The sequence below is a fragment of the Gossypium raimondii genome, chromosome 8 (assembly GCF_025698545.1).
Source record: "Gossypium raimondii isolate GPD5lz chromosome 8, ASM2569854v1, whole genome shotgun sequence".
NCBI lineage: Eukaryota > Viridiplantae > Streptophyta > Magnoliopsida > Malvales > Malvaceae > Gossypium > Gossypium raimondii.
Genome location: NC_068572.1, coordinates 9,942,553 through 9,966,474, shown reverse-complemented (window position 1 = coordinate 9,966,474; position 23,922 = coordinate 9,942,553). Strand labels below are relative to the sequence as shown.

Below are 23,922 nucleotides of genomic sequence, written 5' to 3'. Positions count from 1 at the left end.
CAGTGAATTTGACAGTTTATTTGCTCGATTTTGGTGGCAAAAAGGAAAAGGCAGGAAAGGGATTCACTGGTGTCAATGAGACTATTTGTGTAGGCCTAAAGAGGAGGGTGGTATGGGTTTTCGAAATATGGCGCAATTTAACATAGCTTTACTGGCCAAACAAGGGTGGAGGATTATGAATAATCAGAACGCCCTCGTTACACAAGTATTTAAAGCAAAATATTTCCCGAAAACTCATTTTCTAAACTCCCGCCTAGGAAATTCATGTTCTTATGTGTGGAAAAGTATTTGGGCAGCCAAAGATTTATTAACAAAAGGGCATTGTTGGAGGGTAGGGATGGGTACTAATATATCTATTACTGACGCTTGGATTCCAAATTCAGTTAACTTTAGATTATCATCAGAAATTAACTCTTTGCATGTTTCTAATGTTGAGGAGTTGATTGACAGTAATAACAGAAGCTGGAAAGTAGAGTTGATCAATAATACCTTTACGGAAGAAGATGCTGCAAGAATCCTCAGAATCCCTCTGGCGCAAACACCGCACGAAGATTTTATGTTCTTGGGAGGTGAGATGTCGGGTGAATTTACGATCAGAAGCGCCTACAAACTATTACAGAGATCGATTGACAATCCTAAAGCTTATGCTTTACAAACCATCTACAGAAATTTTTACAAAAAACTTTGGAGCCTAAGTCTACCAACAAAAATAAAGGTCACAATATGGAGGTTATCGTGGAACTATTTGCCTACAAAGGTGAACCTTCAGCATCGAAAGTTAACAGTTAACCAAAGTTGTCCCCGTTGCGGTGAAGGAGCTGAAACAATGAATCATCTTTTTCGTGACTGTCCTGCTACAAATGAGGTATGGAGAGCATTATCATTTCAGAACATTATTATGAATCAATGTGAGGATTTTGTACAGTGGATTACCTGGGTGCTGGAGAAGCTTAACCTTTATCACAATAGACTCTTCTGTTGTGCACTCTGGGCCATATGGGGAGATAGGAACAAAAGAGTACATGAAGGAAAGGTTAGTACCGGAAAGGAAGTAGCAAAATTTATAAATAGCTACATGGGTGAGATCACTAGTCTTGAAAGAAGGGATCTGAATTTTACCGAGGGAAAAATAAGATGGAAAAGGCCACAGGGAGGGTTCATTAAGATCAATTTTGACGGGGCCTTCAATAAAAGCCAGAACCGCTCGGCCTCCGGAGTTGTGGTAAGAGATTCAGAAGGGAAAATCCTCTTATCATGTACAGAAATCCATGAAAATATCTTGTCGGCATTTGCTGCAGAAGCAATATCCTGCCGGAAAGCAGTCCAAATAGGAACCGGGAAGGGATGGCAGTTTCTGATTTTTGAAGAAGATTCCCTCGCAGTCATCAAGAAATGCAATATAAAGGGTCAAGATAAATCAATGATAGGAACATACATTTATGATATCCAATAGCAAATATACGGGCTTGATAAGATAAGATTCCAACATGCACCAAGATCGGCAAATAGTCTAGCACATATTCTAGCAACAGAAACGCTAAGGAGAGGAGAAGAAATATACCTGGATATGGGTGTTCCGGAATACGCTGAGGAGCAAGGCCGATATGAGATGAGAAGGGAACCAGACTAGGAAGTTTTTAGGGGAGGAAGGTTGAAGGTTTGGTAAGCCTCAGAACAGGAATGAATCGATTTACTGGGCATACATTGAAAATGGAATCGTCGAAATGAATAGACATGACAAAAAGATCAGAGGACAGATTTCAAATAGTTTCTAATTGGGTAATGGATCGGTGCACTTATTGCCGGTTCTAAAATCATCTTTTTTAATATTTCAATTTCTATTTAAGGCCATATGTTTTTGGGCTGAGTTTTTAGGCTTTGACGTTAGTTTATTTTGCCATAGGCTGGTTTTGTTAAGTTTTTGGTTTTTTTGTTTTGAACAGTATTTATTTATTTTTAATAAAAGCCCAATCCAAAATTTATATCAAAAAAGGAAATTAAGGGTAAGGGAAAATTATAATTATAGAAAGAAGAATCAAAGAGAATCATACACGGCATATCATATCTTCTTTTTTCCTCGGTGGTTTCCTCCACTTCTCACACGTGCCATTTGCTTAAACTGATACGTGTCTTCCCAGGATTCTGTCAATTTCCCAGCTACATCAAATTCTACATTGGTTTTTGAACCCATCCTTCAAAGCTTTTCATCACCGAATTGGGCAAATCTCGTACACAAAGCATAGCCGAAGCAGCTGATTTTAACATTCAAGCTTTCCTCACGTTTCCATTAGATCAGTGTTCGGAGGTAGTCTGAAAGGGCTTTTTAAGGATAAGGCTGCGTTTGGGTTCGATTTTTTTATTCCTTCCAAAAAGAACGTCCCGGAAACACCCATCAATTACAGATCTAGTCATCTCCAAAAACCATTCAATCCCCGATCAAACTATCAACAGTCATGGCCACTCCTGGGGTTCTTCAAAGAGAAACCGACCTTCTCTTATCTTCTCCCTTGATTGAGCTTCGTAAAGGTAATTTTTTGAAAATATTTGTGTGTTCTTTTTTTTGTTCCATTTTTTTGTGTTGTTGATGGAATGAACCCAGATCGATTTTATCCTTTTTAGCGTTAGTTATTGTGTGTTATTATGTGGATAAAACTACGCCATTTCTGTGAAAAAAATTCAAATCTTTCCCTTCTGGGAAAATTAAGTGATGTTTGTTTTAACTTTTTCGGCAGGAGAAAATGGAAAATCTCGTGGGCTCTCGATTGAGAAGAAGATTGAGCTTCTCGAGAGCTTGACTGGAAAAGTAACGTTCTTTATCACTTGCGAATGGGTCCATTTTTAGAACAATTTCCACTCTGATCTTATTGATTATAGGATCCATTTTAGTGATGATAGGTGTTGTATTGATTTAACTTTTTCTTTGTTTGCAAATTTCTTGCGTATTTGAAATTTTAACTCTTTAAGACTATTTTTGGACTAGTTCATTTATGAATTCTATTGAGTTAATGGTTTCATTGCTGTATTTGTTTGGGATATTTCTCGAATAAGCTGTTCATTCCCTGAAATGCTTGCTTATTTGCCTCAGGTTACAAACCGACGTTCTAGAAGATGGTTAAATGATAGATTGTTGATGGAACTTGTTCCTCGCTTGAATGCAGAAGAAGTAAGAGGCCTTTTTGCTCCACCACCATGGGGTAATGACATGTCCTGCTGGATATCCCTCAGTTCACCGTATGCACTTTTTAGTAACTGCATTCATGAGTATAATAACCGTGTAACATCAGCCATGGGCAATGTGTATTAATTGATGCTCTATACTTGCCTTTAGCTATTAAGAGTGTGCAACTTTAACATGATAATAGTGGAAGGGATGAGAACATTGTTGTTGTGTGGCATACTTGTGGTCTTGGTCGCTTGGTGTCCCATTATACTTTTGAATGATTTGTTTCAAAGGAATATAATCAGCCCCTATTTGCAAATTCATTCACAGGTGATGATGTGCCGCCATCAGCATTTTGCATGACGAATGTGGGAGAATGGGACAAATTTAGGACTATAGATATGGATAAAGAGGTCATTTTACTTCCCTTGTTCATCATAACTTTTTCAATGTTATAAAATGATTTTGTAATTGAAGAAGATAACCTTAAGCAAATTCAGAATAGGAAAACTATTGGTAAGTGTATAAGGAGGAAGATATTATATCTGATTTTGTAATTGAAGATGATAACCTTAAGCAAATTCTAGAATAGGAAAACTATTGTGGATACATGCTCACATTATTGTATATTCCTTTATGTTAGGCTAATATTATTGGCGCCTTAAATAATTCATCTATGAAGAAGAAATTTCATGCTGACGCTGATAAGGCAGCTTTCTTGAGTGCATGGCTAAGAGTTGATTGCCGAACAAGAGAAGCACTTCGCCGTAGCTTTCTTTCAGATCTTATTGCGAGCTATGAGGTACATGATTTTGCTTTTGATTCTTTGAGAATGGTTATTATTAATAGGTTCTTCTCATGAGCTTTTTCTTCTATTTTGTTTACAAGTTATTCACTATGTTGTTTGCTTTTCTCAAAATCAAGTGCAAGGAGGGTAGGGCTATGCCGGGTTAATGTCGGTATGAGTATGCTATAGATCCCAGCTTAATATTTCTGCTATAATAGTATTATTGAAGGGATAAGTAGTGGTTAAGATAGACTTAATGCGATTAGTGTGTTTAGTAGCATACCAGACTCCAGATGTATTCCATGAGAGATGGAATTCATATGCACAAAAGGCTTGAGAGCAGATTTCTGGTTGAAAATTTTATGTCATTAACTATTTAGATAAGTAAACAGGTAACGTACGAGAGTGAAATATGGTTCAACATAAGACCACTCAAGTTAAATATTCCCATTCTTACTCTTAGGCAACTTGGTAATACCTAAACCCTTTCTCTTTTTTCAGGACTGTATACGGACCTTCATCCAGGAACGTGGACATGGGGATGTCCTTGCTTTACAGGTCCAAGATCCTTTCCATAGATTGTTGCTGCATGGTGTCTGTGAGGTAACCCCTCGATCTTCTCCCTTTTTCTGAACATGCTTGCTTCGTTAAATGCAATGCTGAGTTGGTTACTGATGGAAATTTTTGTTCAGAAAATAGCTCTCTGATTCTTGCTGCAACCAGTGTTGGATTTAATATTGAATATTGATGAATATCTTACACGGTGAAAGTGTAATAATTTCTTCCCTAACATTCGTTGAACAGTTCTACAACGTGGTCTCGGTAACAGTTACACAGTCAAAGGGTGCGGAGTCACTGAAGGTGACGAGGATAAAGAAGAAGAAGACAGGGGTGGTTGAGCTCCCTAATATCACCTTGTCCAATTTCCTGAAAATGTCAAAGGAGGGCATTTGGTAGTTCTAGGGCAGAAATTGCCCCCCAATTCATGTTCATAAATAAGATAAGTTTGTGCACAATGCTGCGCTCGATGGAGTAATTTATTTGCGTTTAGTCATCATCTGTATTGTAGCTTTGTGAAGCGAAGGTGCCTGGATTTAATTTATAATTTCTTCCCAGTCAACAGAACAGGTTGATTGCTGGTTTAGGGTTTAGTTAAAGAACATGATGATTCCAAGCTGTTGTATGATATGATGGATCAAAAACTATATTTATATGTTTACTGTTTATTCCAGGCCTATGTGGCCATGTCAATTATAACATCCAACTCTTAAAGTCCATAAAATCATGTTGAACTCGTTCTATAAACTAAACTTGATTTAAGAAGAAAAATATATGAAATTTTATATAATTAATTAACAATAAGGCTGTATTTTCATTTTCTCAACTCTAAAAACCTCTCCAATGGAACTTGGGAGCTTTAGCAGATTTTATTTATAAAACAGGAATGGTATATTTAATTTGATACAAGTACTTTTTTATGGACATAGCTTAACTTGACCTAAAGTCTACTGTACTGATTAAAAAATTGAAGAGGAAATTGATTAAAAAAATGAATGGCAATTTGAGGTGGTCTTGTTTAAATTGGCTTTGGCTTTTGACCTTTTTACTTCTTCAGCACCATCATTTATCTCCGTTCAACTCCAAAGCTGAGAAAACTGTGTTCTCTCAAACTCAAATCTTAGTCTGAGCAACATGGCCAAAACACCCATCAAATACTATGTGGTAATATCTCTGTCTCTTATCTTTGCTCGTTTATTTCTGTGCTACTGCTCAACTCAGTCTTATCCCGAAAGAATGAGTTGGGTCAAGTCATAAGCAGGTTGGAATGTTTGATTCTTGAACAGGTTGACGCATTCACCAACTCCGCCTTCAAGGGGAACCCAGCTGCGGTTTGTTTGTTGGAGGAAGAAAGAGATGAGAAATGGATGCAAGCAGTGGCTGCTGAGTTTAATATCTCCGAGACTTGTTACTTGACTCGGATCACCAATTCCACCTCTCCAAACACCAGGTTTCGTCTTAGATGGTTTACCCCTGTTGCCGAGGTCACTTCTCTTATTTCCAACACCCTTCATTAATAGATTGAATGTTTGATATGCTCAATTATTCTTGATTGAACCTTAAAGCTCGACTCAAATGTGAAGTGGTAATATAGCAATTGCGACCTGGATATTAATTGTCTACCTCTTTGGCAGGTAAATCTATGTGGTCATGCAACCTTAGCATCTGCTCATACTCTCTTTACAACTGGTTTGGTAAATTCAAACATTATTGAATTTGATACATTATCTGGAATCCTAACTGCTAAAAAGGTTCCAGATGTTTGTCCAACCAATGTCTCCGAGGTTCAGAATGGCGGAGTGAGCGACCGCTTTCTGATCGAACTGAATTTTCCTACAGTTCCAGTCACCGACTTCAATTCTGCTGAGGCTTCACTTATATCGAAAGCCTTGAACGATGCTCCACTTATTGATGTTAAGAGAACGACTACCGCAGATGATATCTTTGTAATTCCTCAATAACACTAGTATTTTTTTTTTTGTTTCTTGATTTTCTCTTTTCTCATGCTTGAACAGGATCATTAACATTTCTGGTTTAAGTATCAGCCTTGCCTGGTTATTAGTTAAAATCACTACGTGCTTCTGAGTACATCAATATTCTTTTTTGAGAGAGATTAAAGTTACTTTTAAAATAGAAGTACGATTAAAAATGTGGATTTTATTTGCATAAGCAAAGCCTGAGTTCTCCTATTGCTTTCAATTTTGATTAGCAAGCTATATGCGTATATGGTGTTACTGGTTCTCCAAGTGACTGAAATAGGGATAGTGTGCTTTTGTTGACACATTTGATACTTTTACGTTTGTTAATGATAGTGTAGTGATAGGGGATTTCTTTTTTCTGTTTACTTGGATACTCTTAGGTTGTGCTCCAATCTGGAAAATCTGTTATCGAAATGGAGCCACGGTTTGACGACATACTGAAATGTCCTGGACGAGGCTTAATTGTTTCAGGGGCTGCCCCTCCAGATTCTGAATTTGATTTTATTAGTCGGTTCTTCTGTCCTAAGTATGGTATTAATGAGGTGAGCCATGGTATCCAACATTTCTTATTTCATCTAAGCAGACAGTTTTTGCTTAACTTATGCTCCATGCCTTTTGTTGAGGATGAAATGTGTCGTATTTATGTCCCTGGAATGAACATTTGACATTAACTATCAAGTTTGTCTGTTGTCTGGAAAAAGTAGTGAAGATGATTACTTGCAAAAATAAGTAAACACTGAGATACATACATATATGTGCTCAATGCATGTATAGCTTTGCCTGCAACATGATTCTCTTTGGCTCGACATTGCTGGATCGTTATGTAGACATGCTAATCTCTCTTTCTCATGTCTATAAGGATCCAGTTTGCGGAAGTGCACATTGTGCCTTGGCACCCTATTGGAGCCAAAAGCTGGGAAAGTTAGATTTTGTTGCGCATGCGGTATTCTTCCCTTACTTTTCCTTTGAACCATCCAACGAAACTGTTGTTGTTATGATATTGATTGTGTTGGTTGCTTCGCACAGGCATCACCTAGAGGAGGAATTGTGAAGATCCATTTAGATGAGCAGAACCACAGAGTGCTTCTGCGAGGAAAAGCTGTTATGGTGATGGAAGGCTCTGTTTTGGTGTAGATTTGGAGTTCAATTTCCCTACCCTGATCCTGGATGAATTGCAGGTTCTAGTGATAGTTACTGCCTCCAACATTTCCCTGCAACTTTAATTATTATGGACTTACGAGGTTTTGGTTTAATGAGGTACTATTTATGTGGATTTGATGTTGGTGTTTTTGAGAAAGGGAAGCAAAGGACATTGAAGCAAAACATGCAGCAATACAAAAAAAAAAAAGAAAAGAAAAAACTGATCTCTTCTTCTTTTGTAACATCCCATACTCGGCCTAGACGTCAAGCCGAATATCGAGATTTCACACCACAGTCTCACTACTTGTTCATCTAGAACATGTTATTTCTCATGCATCTTTCTTTTTTTCAATTAATAATAACATAGCATTATCATGAATTACAAACCATACATTCACTTTTTGTTGATAAACCATACCAAGAATTCATAAAATAGCATAACATAGGTATTAATCATGCATTAGGATCACTTATCAAGTTTTCCAAAAAATGTTACATAGGTATCGATACCGCCTCTATGGTATTGATATTTTCTTTAAGTGGTATCGATACCACCTGGAAAATCAATACCAAACTAGCATTCTGTTTCTCAACAAATTTCAGAACATCGGAAAATATTGTTACCTTTTGCAAGGTATCGATAATTACATCTCGAGTATCAATACTCGGGCTAAGGTATTGATACCAAATTGGTATTTTGACTCCCTGCGCTTTCGAAAATACAGAGGTATTGTTTTAAAAGCCCTAATATTGATACCTCTATTTCAGGTTACAAAAATTCAACATTTAAGAGCATTTTAATCATTCAAACTTAATTCCTAAACATCAAACTTCATTCACCTAGTCATATAAGCATCAAAATGTCTAAAACAATAGTCCAAATACCATATCCAAGTTCACACGCTTCCAAACATACATAATATGCAAATAATCTCAAATACGTCTTAACAATCCAATATAAATGTCTACCATATTGCCTTTTTATTCCCTAGAACAAGCAAAACATCTAATATAATGAATAATGAATGGCTTGGATCAATCCCTCGACAACCATACCGCTCACATCGGGAACGCAACTACTCTGCAAAGGATAAAATGGAGTGGGTGAGCTTAACAAGCTCAGTGAATGCCTAGAACAACCACTACGCAAACAAGTTGTCATGCATCAACCAAACAACATACAACATATCCCTAAAACATCATTAACTAAGTGTTATAACTCACATATTTAGTCACTTTCCATGCATTCTTTTACACATTATTTATACGAATGTTTAGGCATATATATATATTCCGACATATATCAATCACATATAAGCACATACAATCACATTTAGTCACGGTGTATGATAATTTGGCTTTTGAGATTATGAAACATAAAGTGGACTTTATCACCACTCATTGGAGACACGAATCTCAATCATGCCACACATAGACTCGTAAAGTCAATTATATATCGTAAGCGAAGTGTATAGCTAACGCTCTCCAACACATAACACATGTATATCCCGATGAATGTAGCTCGGCTCACATTCCCTTATCTCTCCAACACTATCCCTGGGCCTCGGCGCCCCTTATATCACAACACACATAGGTGAGTACTCATAATTCTATGGCATGCCAATTATATCCAACGGTCTCATTAAGTCACAAGGCCAAAATATCCATATAAATATCATATATTTACTTACCAATTTTTCGCACATATTTGTTGCATATTCACATTATTAACACAATGTAATCTCTATCTAAGGCATGAGAACATTCTCTCGTATTTACCGTCACATGACAAGAATAATATACTCTCATATTCACTTCCACAACAATCAACATAAACTCATAGCACAATCATAACTCATAGCACAATCATAACATCTCATATGTTTATGATTTCACAATTTCACAAATTCACAAACAAATGCACCTCACATTTAATCATAAGTGCAAGAACATTTATACTCAAAATTTAGAGTAGGGTTTTAGGCTACCTCTAAACCCCCAAATACACAACGAATCATCTAAGAGCAGCGATTCTAAAATACTAATTGAAATATTCACTTTTACCGAAAAAAATCGGAAGCTTAGACAAGCTTCTCTTTGCCCTTATCTCTATTCATTGAAGGTCATATGGACTCCGACACATCAACAAGACAAACCACACATATATTCAGTCAACAATCAGTCAATAAATCACCTCAAATAGCCACAGACGCAAGCCTAAGCTACACTCTTTTCTAACCAAAACTTTTAGCACGACAAATTTAAAATTCGAATAACTTAGTCTACGCTTAATCTTTTCGCACGAAACAAATTCCATTCATCTACATATTCATCTACGACTAATTTCCAACCTCTAAACTACATAAAACTATACGTTTTAAAGTATTGAAATTCTTCGACAAGTTTTTGGCAATTACAACGAAAATTCATTAAAACCCAAGAAATCCTTGATGAAACTTCAAAGCTACTTTAGAAAGCTTCTAATTAGATTAAAACTAATTAAAAAACACTTTAAAACTAAGTTTTTATCCACAAAATCAAAATTTACCATTAAAGACCCGATTTTTGACTTTTACCTAAAACATGCATTTTAATGACTAAAAATTCAGTTTAAAGAACTAAATAACGTTTAAATATCATAAGAAAACGACTGGTTACCTTGAATGAAAGAAATTCGAGCTTTGACTCAAACCTAGAAAAACTTACATTTTGGAGAAGATGATGAAGATGGTGAAATCCTTGGTGATTTTCTTGGTTATAACAAAGGTTTAAGGCTCAAGGGTGATAAAATTCAAAGAGAATTAGGAATTGAAGATCAAAGGCAGGTGGGAGGGATTTGGGAGAGCAAGAAATGACAGAAGCAAATGAGAAGAAAAGTTTTTGTGAAATAAAACGAAGAATGGGGGCTTTATTAGGTTGATTTTGAAAAATTGGTTTAATTACTTCATAACAACTCACAGCTTTGACCCTTTTACAAATTAGTCCCTTTTCTAAAATTAATGTCATTCAAAACTCGTTTCCAAAAATTAACTTAACTTTATGGAAACCATTGTCGAAAACATTTCGAGTACCAACTTTACGAAATTTTGAGCTCATATAGGCCAAAATTTCTAAAATACCCCTAAAATTTCTAGGCCCCATTTTGGGGTGTGACATCTTTTTTGCAAGAAAAAACACATTATTTGAAGTTATAGCATTACCAAATACAACCAAACCCTTAACTACTCAAAACTTTGCTTGCATACAAGCTGATCATGTCAATCAACACCTAATCACATCAAAACATAAACAAAGTAAGTTTATTCTTAATTAAATGAAACTACAAAGAGCTAAACAAAATACTAGCATGCAAACTCGACAGAATGTGCATGCACTACAATCTTAGCTATTTGCATTGCTGGTTATAGTGCAATACTCCTCTTTGGCCTTTATGCACTAGACATCAATATTGTTTCTAAATCTATCGAACCTGGTAGTTCTAAGGGGCTTTGTTAAAATGTCTTCAAGCGGGTCTATAATGGATTAGTTTCACTTCATTTGATTGTTCAACTTCTTTCACAATGTGATACTTAATCTTGAAATGCTTTCTCTTGCCATGGAAGACAATGTTTTTTGCAATTGCTACAACAGATCGATTATCACAATAAATCTCTGTTGCTTCCCATTGGTTTAGGTTCAAATCATTCAATAGCTTCTTTATCCAAATGACTTGGTTAATAGCTTGTAACACCCTAAAATAGGGCCTAAGAGTTTTAGGGGTATTTTAGGAACTTTAGCTTTAGAGTGTTCGAAATATTATGACATGGTATATCAGTAATGTTTCGATTATTGTTTTTAGAAAAATCAAATCAATTTTGAAAAAGTGTTTTGGAAACCTATAATTTTAGAAAAATGACTGATTTGTAACAGAGACAAAATTGTGAGCATTTATGTTGCCATTTTATCAAAATTTTAAATTAACCTATTTTTCCCCTTCATCTTTATAAAACCCACGTTAGATTTCTTCCATTCTTAATGGTTGTCGTCCATTGCTTTCCCAAGCTCTTCTCATTCAAGTTTTGATTCCCAAACTCTGTTTCTTTGATTCTTATCATTTTCCAAATCATTAAACCTTCATAAAATCCAAGAAAAATACCCAAAAACACTATAGATTTCTCCATTGTCAAGCTTGTGGGTTTTTCGGGTTTTCAATCAAACACTCAATTTTTTGTCAACTAAGGTAACGATTCAATTCCTAATTAGTTTGAGATGATATCTGGTCTTTTAAACAGAATTTTTAGCTATTAAATTGCGTGTTTTAAATAAAAGCTGAAAATTAGGTCATTAATAGTAGATTTTGAGATTTTGGGTAAAAACATGGTTTCAATATGTATTTGAACTTATTTTAACATAATTAGAAGATTTCTAAACTTACTTTAAATTTTCGTTAAGGATTTCATGAATTTTCGTTAAATAACCATAAACATGTTGAAAATTTCGATACTATAAATTGTGTAGTTTTGTGTAGTTTAAATGTTGAGAGTTAGTCGTAGGTGAATAATTAGATGAACGGAATCAATTTTAGGAGAAAAAAACTAAGTATAGAGGAAGATATTTGAGTTTCAAGTTTGTTAGTCGAAATTTCAGTTTCGTGAGGAATATAGCTTAGACTTGTGTTTTTGGTTGGTTTAAATGAGTCTTTGGCTGAATATTGAATCTGTAAATTTTATGGTTATTATGTGTGAAGCATTGGAACCGTTGGAACTTTCTTCAAGCAAGGCAAAAGGCAAGGAAAAGCTAGTTTAAGCTTTCACATTTTCAGTGAAAGTGTAATCGGTGAGTGTTTGGAATCGCTGCTAGTAGACATGATTCATAGTGTTAATTTGGAGCTTAGGAATAGCCTAAATCCCTATCCTAAGTTCCAAGTGTAAGCTATTTCCCTTATTTTATTTTTGGGAAATTATGTGATTATGAGAATATTTATGGATTGATTATTATGATGCGATATTGTGATATGAGACGTGTGTGATGACTATTGTGAATTGTATTGTGTTGTGGAGATATTAAATATGTTGAGCAATAGTGATGATGTTGTGTTAGCAACATAACTGTGCAGAGAAAGTGTGCAAAAACCGGTAGTTACGTTGATAGTACTAGAAAGAACATATGTTTTCTCCTTACTTATTGGTTAATTTGTCCCCATTTAGTTAAATTTAGCACATATTTTAGCATTTTCAGTTCAGTAAATTGCATTTTATAACTCAGTGGATCTTAGCCTATTTATCTTTACTACATAAGTATTTTCAGATTGCACCCAGAATTGTCACCACACCTGACAGCTATCCGGATAAGAACAAAAATATGTGCGCTGTCCAGTCTGGTATAACCAACTTGTACGTACAGAGGCTACATGATTCTGATGAAAGGACACCTAGGATATTTGGGAAAAATATAAATATTCATGTGAAAAGAAAAAAAAAAGGGAGCATTTTTGGGAGAGTATCTTCTTCCACCTATCTTTTGAAGCTTTTCGGTTATGGTGGCTTAAGCCTCTTACGGGTGAACCCACGTGAAAGGAATGCAACTTAGCTCTTAACAAGGAGCTCTGACTGTAACACAAGAGGGAATAGAGAGATTCAAGTCGAGTTGTCTAGGAATATTATTCTCCACTTGTTTCTTTTATTTTTCTTTCCTAAACGTTGGTGATTACTTTCTATTTCATGTTAGTATGGAACTACACATGATTTATGGGTTAAAAATTATTTTATTCAATTTTGCTTCTACTGTTTAATCTTTGGGTTTGAATGTTTTTAGCATGGAAGTGTTATTGCGGTCACTGACACTGGAAAGTGTAGCGATAGTTCTAGCTAACAAGCATGACAATGGAAGTTGCTTGTGGATTAGAGGAATTTAATCCATTTGTTCTTAATAGTGTTCCATTGCCATCATCGGAAGGTGTGGTTAATGTGCATGTTTAAGTCTTAGATTAAATATAGAAGTTAAGCTTGGTAAGATATTCATTGCAAATTATTGCATTGAAAATCACCTATCATTTTATATCTTGTGAGCACTTAGTATTCTGTTGAATATTAACGTTAGGGATCCCAGTTTATCATTATCATATTTTATCTTATTGTTTTCAAGTTATTTCTTAGACATCTACTCTCACAATTTATCTCATTTGTATCTATTTATTGCACTGACATTGATAGACAAAAGACAACCATCCTCGTGGGATTGATATCTGACAGACTCATATTTGTCTACTATACTTGCATCGATAGTGTACGCTTGCACATTATTGCTGTGACATTAAACACTCAATCAAGTTTTGGCGCCGTTGCCGAGGATGGCGTTTGTTTGATGTTTATTTTTGCTTGTTTTTATTTCATAATATTTAGTTGTTACTAACTTGTTTTATTTTTGTCGCTATTTTTACATTTTATTTTAGGTGTTGTATGACCTGAAGCAATTTAGAGTTTATTGCCGATTTTGGTCCAAAAATTGAAAGAACCGTTCGGAGGAGACTTCGAGAACAAAGGAATATGGCTTTACTTAGAAACTATGAAGTCATACCCCTGGGGCAGCAACAAAATGCTAATGACCCACTGTTGCCGCAATACGTTCAAATACAAAACAAGCCTATATGAGATTTTGTAGTACCTGTCTTAGATGATTTACAACCGGGAGTTGTTAGGCTGGCAATCCAAGATGGAAATTTTAAACTCAAGCAAATAATTTTTCAAATGCTGAATTCTAATGGGCAATATGCTGGACTACCTCATGAAGATGCACGAGAACATCTTAAATCGTTTTTATTGATTTGTGCTTTCTTTAGTTAACAAGGCATTCTTGATGATGCTTTGAAGATGCAATTATTTCCTTATTCCTTGCAGGGAAGAGCTCGTACTTGGTTCTTGGGCTACTTGCCGGATCAATTACTTCTTGGAATACACTAGCAACACAGTTTGTTTTGTAATTTAACCTATCGACAATGAATGCTCATATCTGAAATGATATTATAGCTTATCATCAGCTGGATGATGAGAATCTTCACACCAAATGGAAACGTTATAAATGTTTGCTTCGATGTTGTCCCATGCACAACATTCAACAGGAAACACAAATTGGAATTTTCTATAATGGGCTGAATTCACACACAAGGAATCTTGTTGATGCATCAGCCAATGGTCCTTTGCTAGATTGTGCTTATAATGATGCTTTTGGAATTCTTGAGAGAATTGCTCAAAATGATTATCAATACCCTATCTTTAGAGCTGCATAAGAAAAAAGCTACTTCGGGAGTTATTGAACTGGACGCAATATCTGCACTGAGTGCTAAAGTTTCTTTTTTTTTTTTTTGCAAATATGGTGAAATATGCAAGAGACTAGTGACATTGCACCTATACAAGTCGCTCAACAAGTTGATGTTTCTATCTTTTGTTGTGAGATTTGCAGTGACAAACAGAGCTATGAAGATTGTCCACAACATGCAGAGAATGCCTTTTATGTCAGTAACATCCGCAACAATTCTTATGAAAACTCTTATAATAATTTTACACGCAATCAACAGTCTTGGGGAACTTAGAATGCTGGACAAAATGCTATGACATTTTGACATGAGAATATATCTATCAAGGCAATTATAACCCGAGATAAGGGAATTACAATCAACAACAACAGAACTATAATCAGCATACTTAGATGCATCCACAACAAAGCCAAATGCATCCACACCAGAATCAGATGCAGCCACAACACTCTTCACTGCCACATCAACATGTTCAAGAGCATCGACGACAACAGTACACACATGCTTCTACTTCTAACCCATTAGCAGCTTTTGAGGCTTTAATGCATGAGCATATGACTCGCACAGAAGTTATTGTGTAAGGGAATTCATCTTGTATTCGGGCATTGGAGGCACAATTATGGAAACTTGCTTTGAATCTGAATACTCGACCACCGGACACACTACCTAGTGACATAGAAAATCCCAGTCCGAGGGGGAAAGAACACTACAAAGCTATCACGCTTAGGAGTGGTAACCAAACTGGTGAGCTAACTATAGACTCTACTGTAACACCTTAAGATACTGTGAAGTGATCCTTGGTGAGAATGTTGAATTTGAACATAGAAGTTCCACAAATTGTCACTCATATGCTTAATGTCCAACCTTCGAAACTGTCAACGTAATCAAATGTTTCGGCGTAATCAGATGTATCTCCACCTTTACCTTTTTTTCACAAAGATTCAGGAAGAATGAGCAGGATAAGCAGTACCAATAGTTCTTGAAGACATTAAAGCAACTTCAGGTTAATATTCTTTTAGTAGACGCTCTTGTGAAAATTCTGAATTATGGGAAATTTATGAAGGAGCTCAGGTCCAAGAAGAAGAAGCTTAGTGATATGGAATCTATTACACTTATAGAAGGCTGTAGTGCTGTTTTGACAAATAAGTTGGCCCCCAAAATGAAAGATCCTGGGAGCTTTACTCTTCCATGTTCAATTGGAAATCATTATTTGGGTAAGGCTTTATGCAACTTGAGAGCTAGCATCAACCTAATGCCACTATCTACTTTCAGAAAGTTGGGAATTGGTCACATGAAATCTACTACAGTGATATTACAACTAGTTGATCGATCCTTGGCTCAACCTGAAGGGCAAATTAAAGATATCTTAGTTCGAGTGGATAAATTCATTTTTTCGGTTGATTTTATCATACTTGATTGCGAGGTAGACAAGGAGATTCCCATAATCTTGGGACGACCATTTTTAGCCACCAGACGAACTCTTATTGATGTTTACAAAGGTGAACTGACCATGTGGCTTAATGATGATCACGTCACCTTCAGTGTTTTCAAATATATTCAATGCAAGGATAAAGAAGAATACCAAACTGCCAATGTGCTAGATAATCTAATTGAGGAAGAATTCAATAACCAAAGCATAATACTTTCTGAGGAGTTTGTAGTGACATCTGATGATGAATTCTTAGATAATTATGACAGCATAGTTGAAGCTAATAATATTAAACTCAGGCATGGATGACAGATTAAATCCTTAGACTTAGCCACAGAACAACTCTAATTTTCAAGCCATCTATCGATGAAGCTCCTATTCTGGAATTGAAACCACTACCTACTTATCTTAAATACATCTTTTTTGGTGATAATAATACTCTCCCAGTTATTGTCTTCGCAATACTGGATGTAACTCAAGAAGAGAAATTGGTCCATATTTTTAACCAACTTAAACGAGCTATTGCTTGGAGTATTACCGATAGTCGAGGCATTAGTCCATCTTTTTGCATGCACAATATCAAGCTGCAAGATGAAGGTAAGCAATCGATTGAGAAACAAAGAAGATTAAACGAGAAGATGAAAGAAGTTGTTAATAAAGAAATTATAAAGTGGCTTGATGCTGGAATTATTGACCCTATTTTTTATAGCAATTGGGTAAGTCCACTGCAATGCGTTCCTAAAAAGAGTGGCATCACTGTGTTTAGCAAAGACAAAGATGAATTAATTCCTACACGCATACCTACGGGATGTTAAGTCTGTATGGAATATCACAAACTTAATGCTGCCATAAGGAAGGACCACTTCACACTTCCTTTCATTGAGCAAATGTTAGACAGGCTTGTTGGAAGAGCCTATTACTACTTCTTAGACGACTATTCTGGGTACAATCAAATTGCTATTGCACCGGAGGATCAAGGGAAAATAGTTTTCACCTGTCCCTTTGGTACTTTTGCTTTTCGCCGTATGCCTTTCGAGTTTTACAATGCACTAGCCATATTTCAAAGGTGCATGATGGCAATATTCTCGGATATGATTGAAGATTCTTTAGAGGGTTTTATGGATGATTTCTCAGTCCATGGGAATGATTTTGACCATTGCACTGACAAATTGGATAAAGTATTGCAGCGATGTGAAGACACACATCTTGTTTTAAACTAGAAAAAATGTCATTTCATGGCAATTGAAGGCATTTTTTTGGTCCATCACATCTCTAGTCAAGGCATTGAAGTAGACAAAGCTAAAGTAGAAATTATTGAGAAATTACCTCCATCGACAAATGTGAAAGGTATTCGTAGTTTTCTTAGGCATGCAGGGTTTTATCGAAGATTTATTAGAGATTTCTCAAAAATTGTAAAGCCCTTATGCTCATTGCTAGAACAAAATAAAAAATCTCTTTGATGATGTATGTCTGGAGGCATTCAATCAATTAAAGATACAACTAGTAAATGCACCCATTATCGTTGCACCAGATTGGTCTCAACCTTTTGAAGTTATGTGCGATGCAAGCAACTTTACTGTGGGTGCTATTCTAGGACAACACAAGGAAAAAATATTGCACGCCAGTTATTATTCTAGAAAAACTCTTACAGAGGCTCAAATCAATTATACCACTACAGAGAAAGAATTGTTGGCTGTAGTCTTTGCCTTCGACAAGTTTTGTTTTTACCTTGTCGGTACAAAGGTTACCGTATTTATTGATCACTCGGTGTTGATATATATTTTTACGAAGAATGATGTAAAACTAAGATTGATACACTAGATCTTACTGTTGCAAGAATTTAACATCGAGGTAAAAGACTGCAAAGGTTCAGAGAATCAAGTTACAGACCATCTTTCTCGATTGGAAGTTGATAGTGAAGATGGAAGCATATTTCAAATTGTCGACGCATTCTCAGATGAGAAGTTATTTGCTGTAGATGCAACCCCTTGGTATGCGGATTTGGTTAATTATCTAGTGTGTGAAAAACTCCCATTGAGTGTCACAGGCCATAAAAAAGAAAGATTTCTTCGTGAAGTAGTGAAGTATCATTGGAACAAGTCATATTTATTTAAGGTATGCAATGAAAACATTATTCGGCGTTGTGTTCTGGAAGAGGAGATGCTTTCAATCCTAAAGCACTATCATAATACTCCTTATGGAGGTCATTTTGGTGGCATGCGAACTGCTACTAAGATTCTCCAATTAGGATTCTTCTGGCCTTTATTATTCAAAGGCACCCACAATTTTGTGAGTCAATGGGATAGGTGTCAGCGCACTGGTTCTATATCTCGACGCAGTGAAATGTTGCAGCAGCCAATTATAGAGGTTGAATTGTTCGATGTTTGGGGTATGAATTTTATGGGACCATTTTCAAATTCATTTAGAAATCTTTATATATTAGTAGTTGTTGACTACGTCTGGAAGTGGGTTGAAGCTGTTGCAGTCCCAAAGGATGATGCAAAGACAGTGTTTAAATTTTTTCACAAGCATATACTAACCCGCTTTGGCACACCAAATGCATTGATTAGTGATCAGGGTACACAGTTTCATTGCAACCAAGTGGCAGTTGCACTGAAAAGATATGGAGTTAATCATAGAATGACTACTACGTATCATTCGTAAACTAATAGACAAGTCGAAGTATCGAATCGACAAATTAAAAACATTCTTGAGACGGTTTTGAACCCTTCGAGGAAAGATTGGTCTTCCAGCTGCTGGAAATAAAAAGGTTGTTGGATATCACTGAACTAGAGGAGATTAGGCGAAATGCCTATGAAAATGCTACAATTTACAAGGAAAAGACTAAACGATGGCATGATAGAATTATTTTGAAGCGATAATTTATCGCGAGTTAACAAGTTTTATTATTCAATTCTAGACTGAATTTGCACCCAGGTAAATTGCGCTCTCGTTAGTCTGGACCTTTCGAAGTTGTCGAAGTATTTCCTCATGGTGTAGTCACAATTAGGTATTTACATGATGGACACTAGTTCAAAATGAATGGATAGTGGTTATAACCCTATTTTGGGACTATTAATCAAAAGCAGGCAGAGACCATTAAATTGGGCGAAAAATTTTAATTTTTATTGAATTTATCATTATGCTATTTTTTTTGTTCAAGCTTATTTTATTTTTTATTTTATTTTTACAGAATAATTAGGTACTATTGTCGATGCACTTGGGCTTTATTGTCAACGTAATTTGTACTATTGTTCTACTGAGAACATTGCCAGTGCATCCGAGTTTGTGGATGCAAATACTAATAATCTGGAGCAAAATGAAGCTAAACTGGCGGAAGTTGCAGAGGTAACCAGTGAGAAGAACCACAACTCATTGGCGATAGTGGTCTATACCGGACCACTCAAGGTGACCCTTCCTACATAAGAAGCAACCGTTGATGTTGGGGCAGTGCCAAAAATTGAGAAGTGATCCAAGGACCGTGCAAACCCCCAAAGAAAAGAAGAGAAAGCGCTCCAAAGACAAAATGCGCAAGGAGAAGAAAAAGAGGAGGAAGAAGAAACATCGTGCAATCACATTAATGGCTAAGAAAAACTGAGTTAGTTTATCTTAAGTTTTACCTATAGTATTCATGCATTGCATGGAGCTGTAATTTTCATTTTGTTAGTGCACATTGTGGTTGCTTTTTTATTGTCATTGCATTTTAATGTTAGTGCATTGGGGACAATGCAAACTTTAAGTTTGGGGGAATGCATATGGGGTTTGGAAATACACCAACATTTCAATTTTTTTTAGTTTAACGAATTATACAATGCTTATTTATGGTTAACGCAAATGTGTTTGAAAATTTTGGTTACAATCGATGCTTAATTCTTGAATCATGCGAATTATCGATGAATGAGTTGGATAAATTTGACTAAATGTTGTATCTTTAATTCTTTGATGAATGAATTCGGTTGCATTATTAATAAATGACTAGTAGCACTCCTTGAATCTTGAATGAATCTGCCTTTTACAGCTGCTTATATATATAGTTATGAATAAGAGACACTCCAAAGTGGGTGTATTGTGAATTTTTAAAGAGGGAACACTCTAATGCAAGCATTAGAAAAATGAATCTGGCCAAGAGCTGTCGCTATAGGAGTGTCTGTTGGCGCAATTACGTACTCCCTAGGGGTTTGTTGCACTCTATCATTACTTCTCAGGAGCAAGGGTACAGTAATGCAATGATATCCCTTATTCACAAAAAAGAAGAAGACATATATTGTACAATAAATGTTGTATTGGTAGATAGAATTTAGGATTTAAAGCATGATGCTGATTTTGATGAAGTTGCAATCTTATTCATTCATGCTTATGTATTGTCGGTGCAATATTCTATGATTTGAATGTGACTCATTCATTGGGATTTTAGGTGATTCAAGTTGCTAGAATGTTCATTTGCCTTAGTAAACTCTTGTGTAGCCTTGCCAGTTCTGTTTTACTTGAGGACAAGTAAAAATTCAAGTTTGGGGGTGTGATAGTACTAGAAAGAACATATGTTTTCTCCTTACTTATTGGTTAATTTGTCCCCATTTAGTTATCTTTAACACATATTTTAGCATTTTCAATTCAGTAAATTGCATTTTATAACTCAGTGGATTTTAGTCTATTTATATTTAATTTTGTCATGTTTTGGTACCAGTGACGCTGCATGAGAATTTTCAGATTGCGCCCAGAATTGTCGCCGCACCTGGCAGCTATCCAGATAAGAACAAAAATGTGTGTGTTGTCCAGTTTGGTATAACCAACTTGTACGTACAGAGGCAGCATGATTCTGATGAAAGGACACCTAGGCTATTTGGGAAAAATATAAATATTCACGTGAAGAAAAGAAAAGAGCTTTTTTCGGAGAGTATCTTCTTCAACCTATCTTTTGAAGCTTTTCAGCTATGGTGGTTTAACCCTCTTACGGGTGAATCGACGTGAAAGGGATGCAACTTATATCTTGACGAGCAGCCCTGAGTGCGACACAAGAGGGAATAGAGAAATTCAAGTCGAGTTGTCTAGGAATAGTATTCTCCACTTGTTTCCTTTAGTTTTCTTTTCTAAACAGTGGTGATTACTTTCTATTTCATGTTAGTATGGAAGTACACATGATTTATGGGTTAAATGTTATTTTATTGAATCTTGCTTTTACTATTTAATCTTTGGGTTTGAATGTTTTTAGCATGGAAGTGTTATTGCAGCCACTGACACTGGAAGGTGCAGCGACTGTTCTAGCTAGCAAACATGACAACGAAAGTTGCTTGAGGATTAGAGGAATTTAATCCACTTGTTCTTAATAGTGTTCCATTGCAATCATCGGAAGGTGTGATTAATGTGCATGTTTAAGTCTTAGATTAAATATAGAAGTTAAGCTTAGTGAGATATTCATTGCAAATTATTGCATCAACAATCACCTATCCTTTTATACCTTGTGAACACTTATTATTCTGTTGAATATTCACGTTGGGGAACCCAATTTATCATTATCATATTTTATCTTATTGTTTTCAAGTTATTGCTTCAACAACTACTCTCACAATTTATGTCGTTTCTATCTATTTATTGCACTAACATTGATAGACAAAAGATAACCATCCTCGTGGGATCGATATCTGATAGACTCATATCTGTCTACTATACTTGCATTGACAGTGTACGCTTGCACATTATTAATGTGACATTAAACAACCGATCATACGTATGTGTTGAATTATGGAATGTAATGCTAATGTAACAAGTTGTGTATGTGATAAAATGATTTTAATGCACTCATATGTGGTTCGATACGTTATGGCTCAATGAGCATTATTGTGACACTTTAAGTGCAATTAAATGTGAATTTGATAAGCAAGCATTGTGTACAAGTTTGTAATGTGAATTGATGAATATGAACAATGATAGTGTGTATTGAATCAATAATTAAAATTGTGTAATTGTGGATATTTTGGCCCTGTGAGCTTATGAGACAATTCGATATAGTTGGCATGCCATAAGATTGTGAGTACTCACCTATATGTGTTTCGTGATTTGGGCATTGAGACCCTGGGACATGCTGGAGAGATAAGGGAATATGATCTAAGCTCCATTCAACGGGACATGTTTGGTGTGTTGGAGAGTATTAGATTTATACTTCAGTTTTGGGATATGTTTGAATCTATGAGTCATTTGGTGTGTTAGAGATCCGTGTATCCGATTTGAGGTGATAGAGCCTACTTTTATATTATACAGCCTTAAGTGCCAAATTATCTTAAAATGTATATATGTGTAATGTGATGTATGCCTAAATGAGTATGTGGTTGCTATGCAAATTATCATTTAAAATGTGATCTTATATGTTGTAATAATATGATGTGACATGGATGCAAAAACATGCGAATAATATGCTAAATGAGTCGATTTAAGTTTCTTGAAAATGTTAGTATGTTCTTATAGTAAATTATGTATGTAATTGTGGTTTGGATCGTTTATTTAACTTGTGAATGCATGTGAATATATCATTTAGACTTGTGGGTTATTAAAGCATGTATCGTTGTTTAGTCTTGATGAGTTATTGTTAAATGAATTATATATAAACAAGTTGAGTGTAATTGCATGTAGGAGTATATGTTAGTTTTATGATTCAATGAAACGTGAATATGATATTTTGACTTGATAGAATATGGTTGTGAACATGTTGTAGTATGGTCTTGTTTAACTTTTGATATTGTGTGTACATTGTGGTTATTCTGAGCATTCACTAAGCTTGTTAAGCTCACCCACTCTTTTCTTAAAACCCTTACAGAGTAGTTAAGTGTCGGTATGAGTGGTGTGGTTCCAAGGGGTGATCCAAGCAAGTCTTTTTTTGTTATTCCGTAGGTGTTATTGTTATTAGTTTTCATTTTAGGAATAAGGCCTGGTAGACTTTTACTGACATTTTCCATGATGTTTTGGATGCTTCCATAAACTATTTATTTATAGGTTTATGAGATTCATTTCGTATTACGTTGATTATTGCTCGGACTTACTTTCGACGTTTGAGACTATTACTACGACCATTTTTATGTTTATTTGATGATGATATGATAGCATAATGAATTGGCACAAGTTGGAATGACTTATATGCTTAAAACTATTGTATCTTTCTGGTCTGAAGTAGAGGTATTAATAGTCGTGTTGTAAAAGTGACACCTCTATGATTTTGAAATGTGCAGGAAGCCAGAATTGTAAATTAGTATCGATACCCTATCACGTTTATTGATACTCGAGGTAATTTTATCGATACTTTTTCAATTGTACCAATATTTTCTTGTGTTGTGATTTTAGACGAGAAACAAAATGCTGATTTGGTACCGATTTTCCATACAGTATCGATACCGTGCAAGAAAAATATCGATACCCATGTTTTAGTATCAATACCTACGTGATTGTTTTGGAAATTTTGCTAAGTGATCCTAATGCATATTCAATTATTACTATAAGTTTATTTAAAGTATGTTTGGCATGTTCTAATGATGATTGATATATGTTTGACTAAAAATTTATAATATCACTGATAAAGAGGATGATTTCTTA

At 35.4% G+C, this 23,922-nt stretch overlaps 2 protein-coding genes and 1 long non-coding RNA gene across 6 annotated transcripts in view; 2 read left to right on the top strand and 1 right to left on the bottom strand.

Annotated features, from left to right (window-relative positions):
• Nucleotides 1-420: 420 nt before the first annotated feature.
• On the bottom strand, nt 421-1,734 carry LOC128032068 (uncharacterized). The gene is made up of 3 exons (XR_008188195.1): nt 1,120-1,734; nt 934-987; nt 421-851 (listed from the first exon to the last, which is right to left on the bottom strand). It is a non-coding gene; the product is annotated as an uncharacterized LOC128032068 (long non-coding RNA).
• A 320-nt stretch (nt 1,735-2,054) lies between these two features.
• LOC105790746 (hypothetical protein) lies at nt 2,055-5,206 on the top strand. Of its 2 annotated transcripts, XM_012618493.2 has the most exons (7): nt 2,056-2,526; nt 2,733-2,803; nt 3,086-3,194; nt 3,491-3,573; nt 3,804-3,962; nt 4,449-4,550; nt 4,752-5,206. In XM_012618493.2, the coding sequence occupies exons 1-7, from the start codon at nt 2,454-2,456 to the stop codon at nt 4,902-4,904; spliced, it is 750 nt and encodes a 249-aa protein (XP_012473947.1). In that variant the 5' UTR covers nt 2,056-2,453; the 3' UTR covers nt 4,905-5,206. The 2 variants fall into 2 exon arrangements, with proteins under 2 accessions (XP_052491065.1, XP_012473947.1); XM_052635105.1 differs by lacking the exon at nt 2,733-2,803 and having other exon boundaries at nt 2,055-2,526.
• Nucleotides 5,207-5,502: 296 nt separating this feature from the next.
• Nucleotides 5,503-23,922, top strand: part of LOC105790745 (uncharacterized) — a 41,295-nt gene continuing 22,875 nt past the window's right edge. Inside the window, exons 1-6 of one of the 3 annotated variants that reach the window (XM_012618492.2) lie at nt 5,503-5,669; nt 5,792-5,989; nt 6,140-6,451; nt 6,865-7,026; nt 7,351-7,427; nt 7,511-7,807. In XM_012618492.2, the coding sequence (XP_012473946.1) occupies nt 5,640-5,669; nt 5,792-5,989; nt 6,140-6,451; nt 6,865-7,026; nt 7,351-7,410 (762 nt within the window). In that variant the 5' untranslated portion in view covers nt 5,503-5,639 and the 3' untranslated portion in view covers nt 7,411-7,427; nt 7,511-7,807. Of the gene's footprint in view, nt 5,670-5,791; nt 5,990-6,139; nt 6,452-6,864; nt 7,027-7,343; nt 7,428-7,510; nt 7,808-23,922 lie in introns of those variants that run through there. The other 2 variants (XM_012618491.2, XM_052635103.1) reach the window with 2 other exon arrangements.

What these genes read in the sequence shown, in the direction of transcription:
- LOC105790746 (XM_012618493.2), top strand. Translation starts at nt 2,454, where the DNA reads ATGGCCACTCCTGGGGTTCTTCAAAGAGAAACCGACCTTCTCTTATCT. An exon ending in CTTGATTGAGCTTCGTAAAG is followed by an intron (nt 2,527 to 2,732) that starts GTAATTTTTTGA and finishes CTTTTTCGGCAG; the next exon opens with GAGAAAATGGAAAATCTCGT. An exon ending in TTTTGCTCCACCACCATGGG is followed by an intron (nt 3,195 to 3,490) that starts GTAATGACATGT and finishes ATTCATTCACAG; the next exon opens with GTGATGATGTGCCGCCATCA.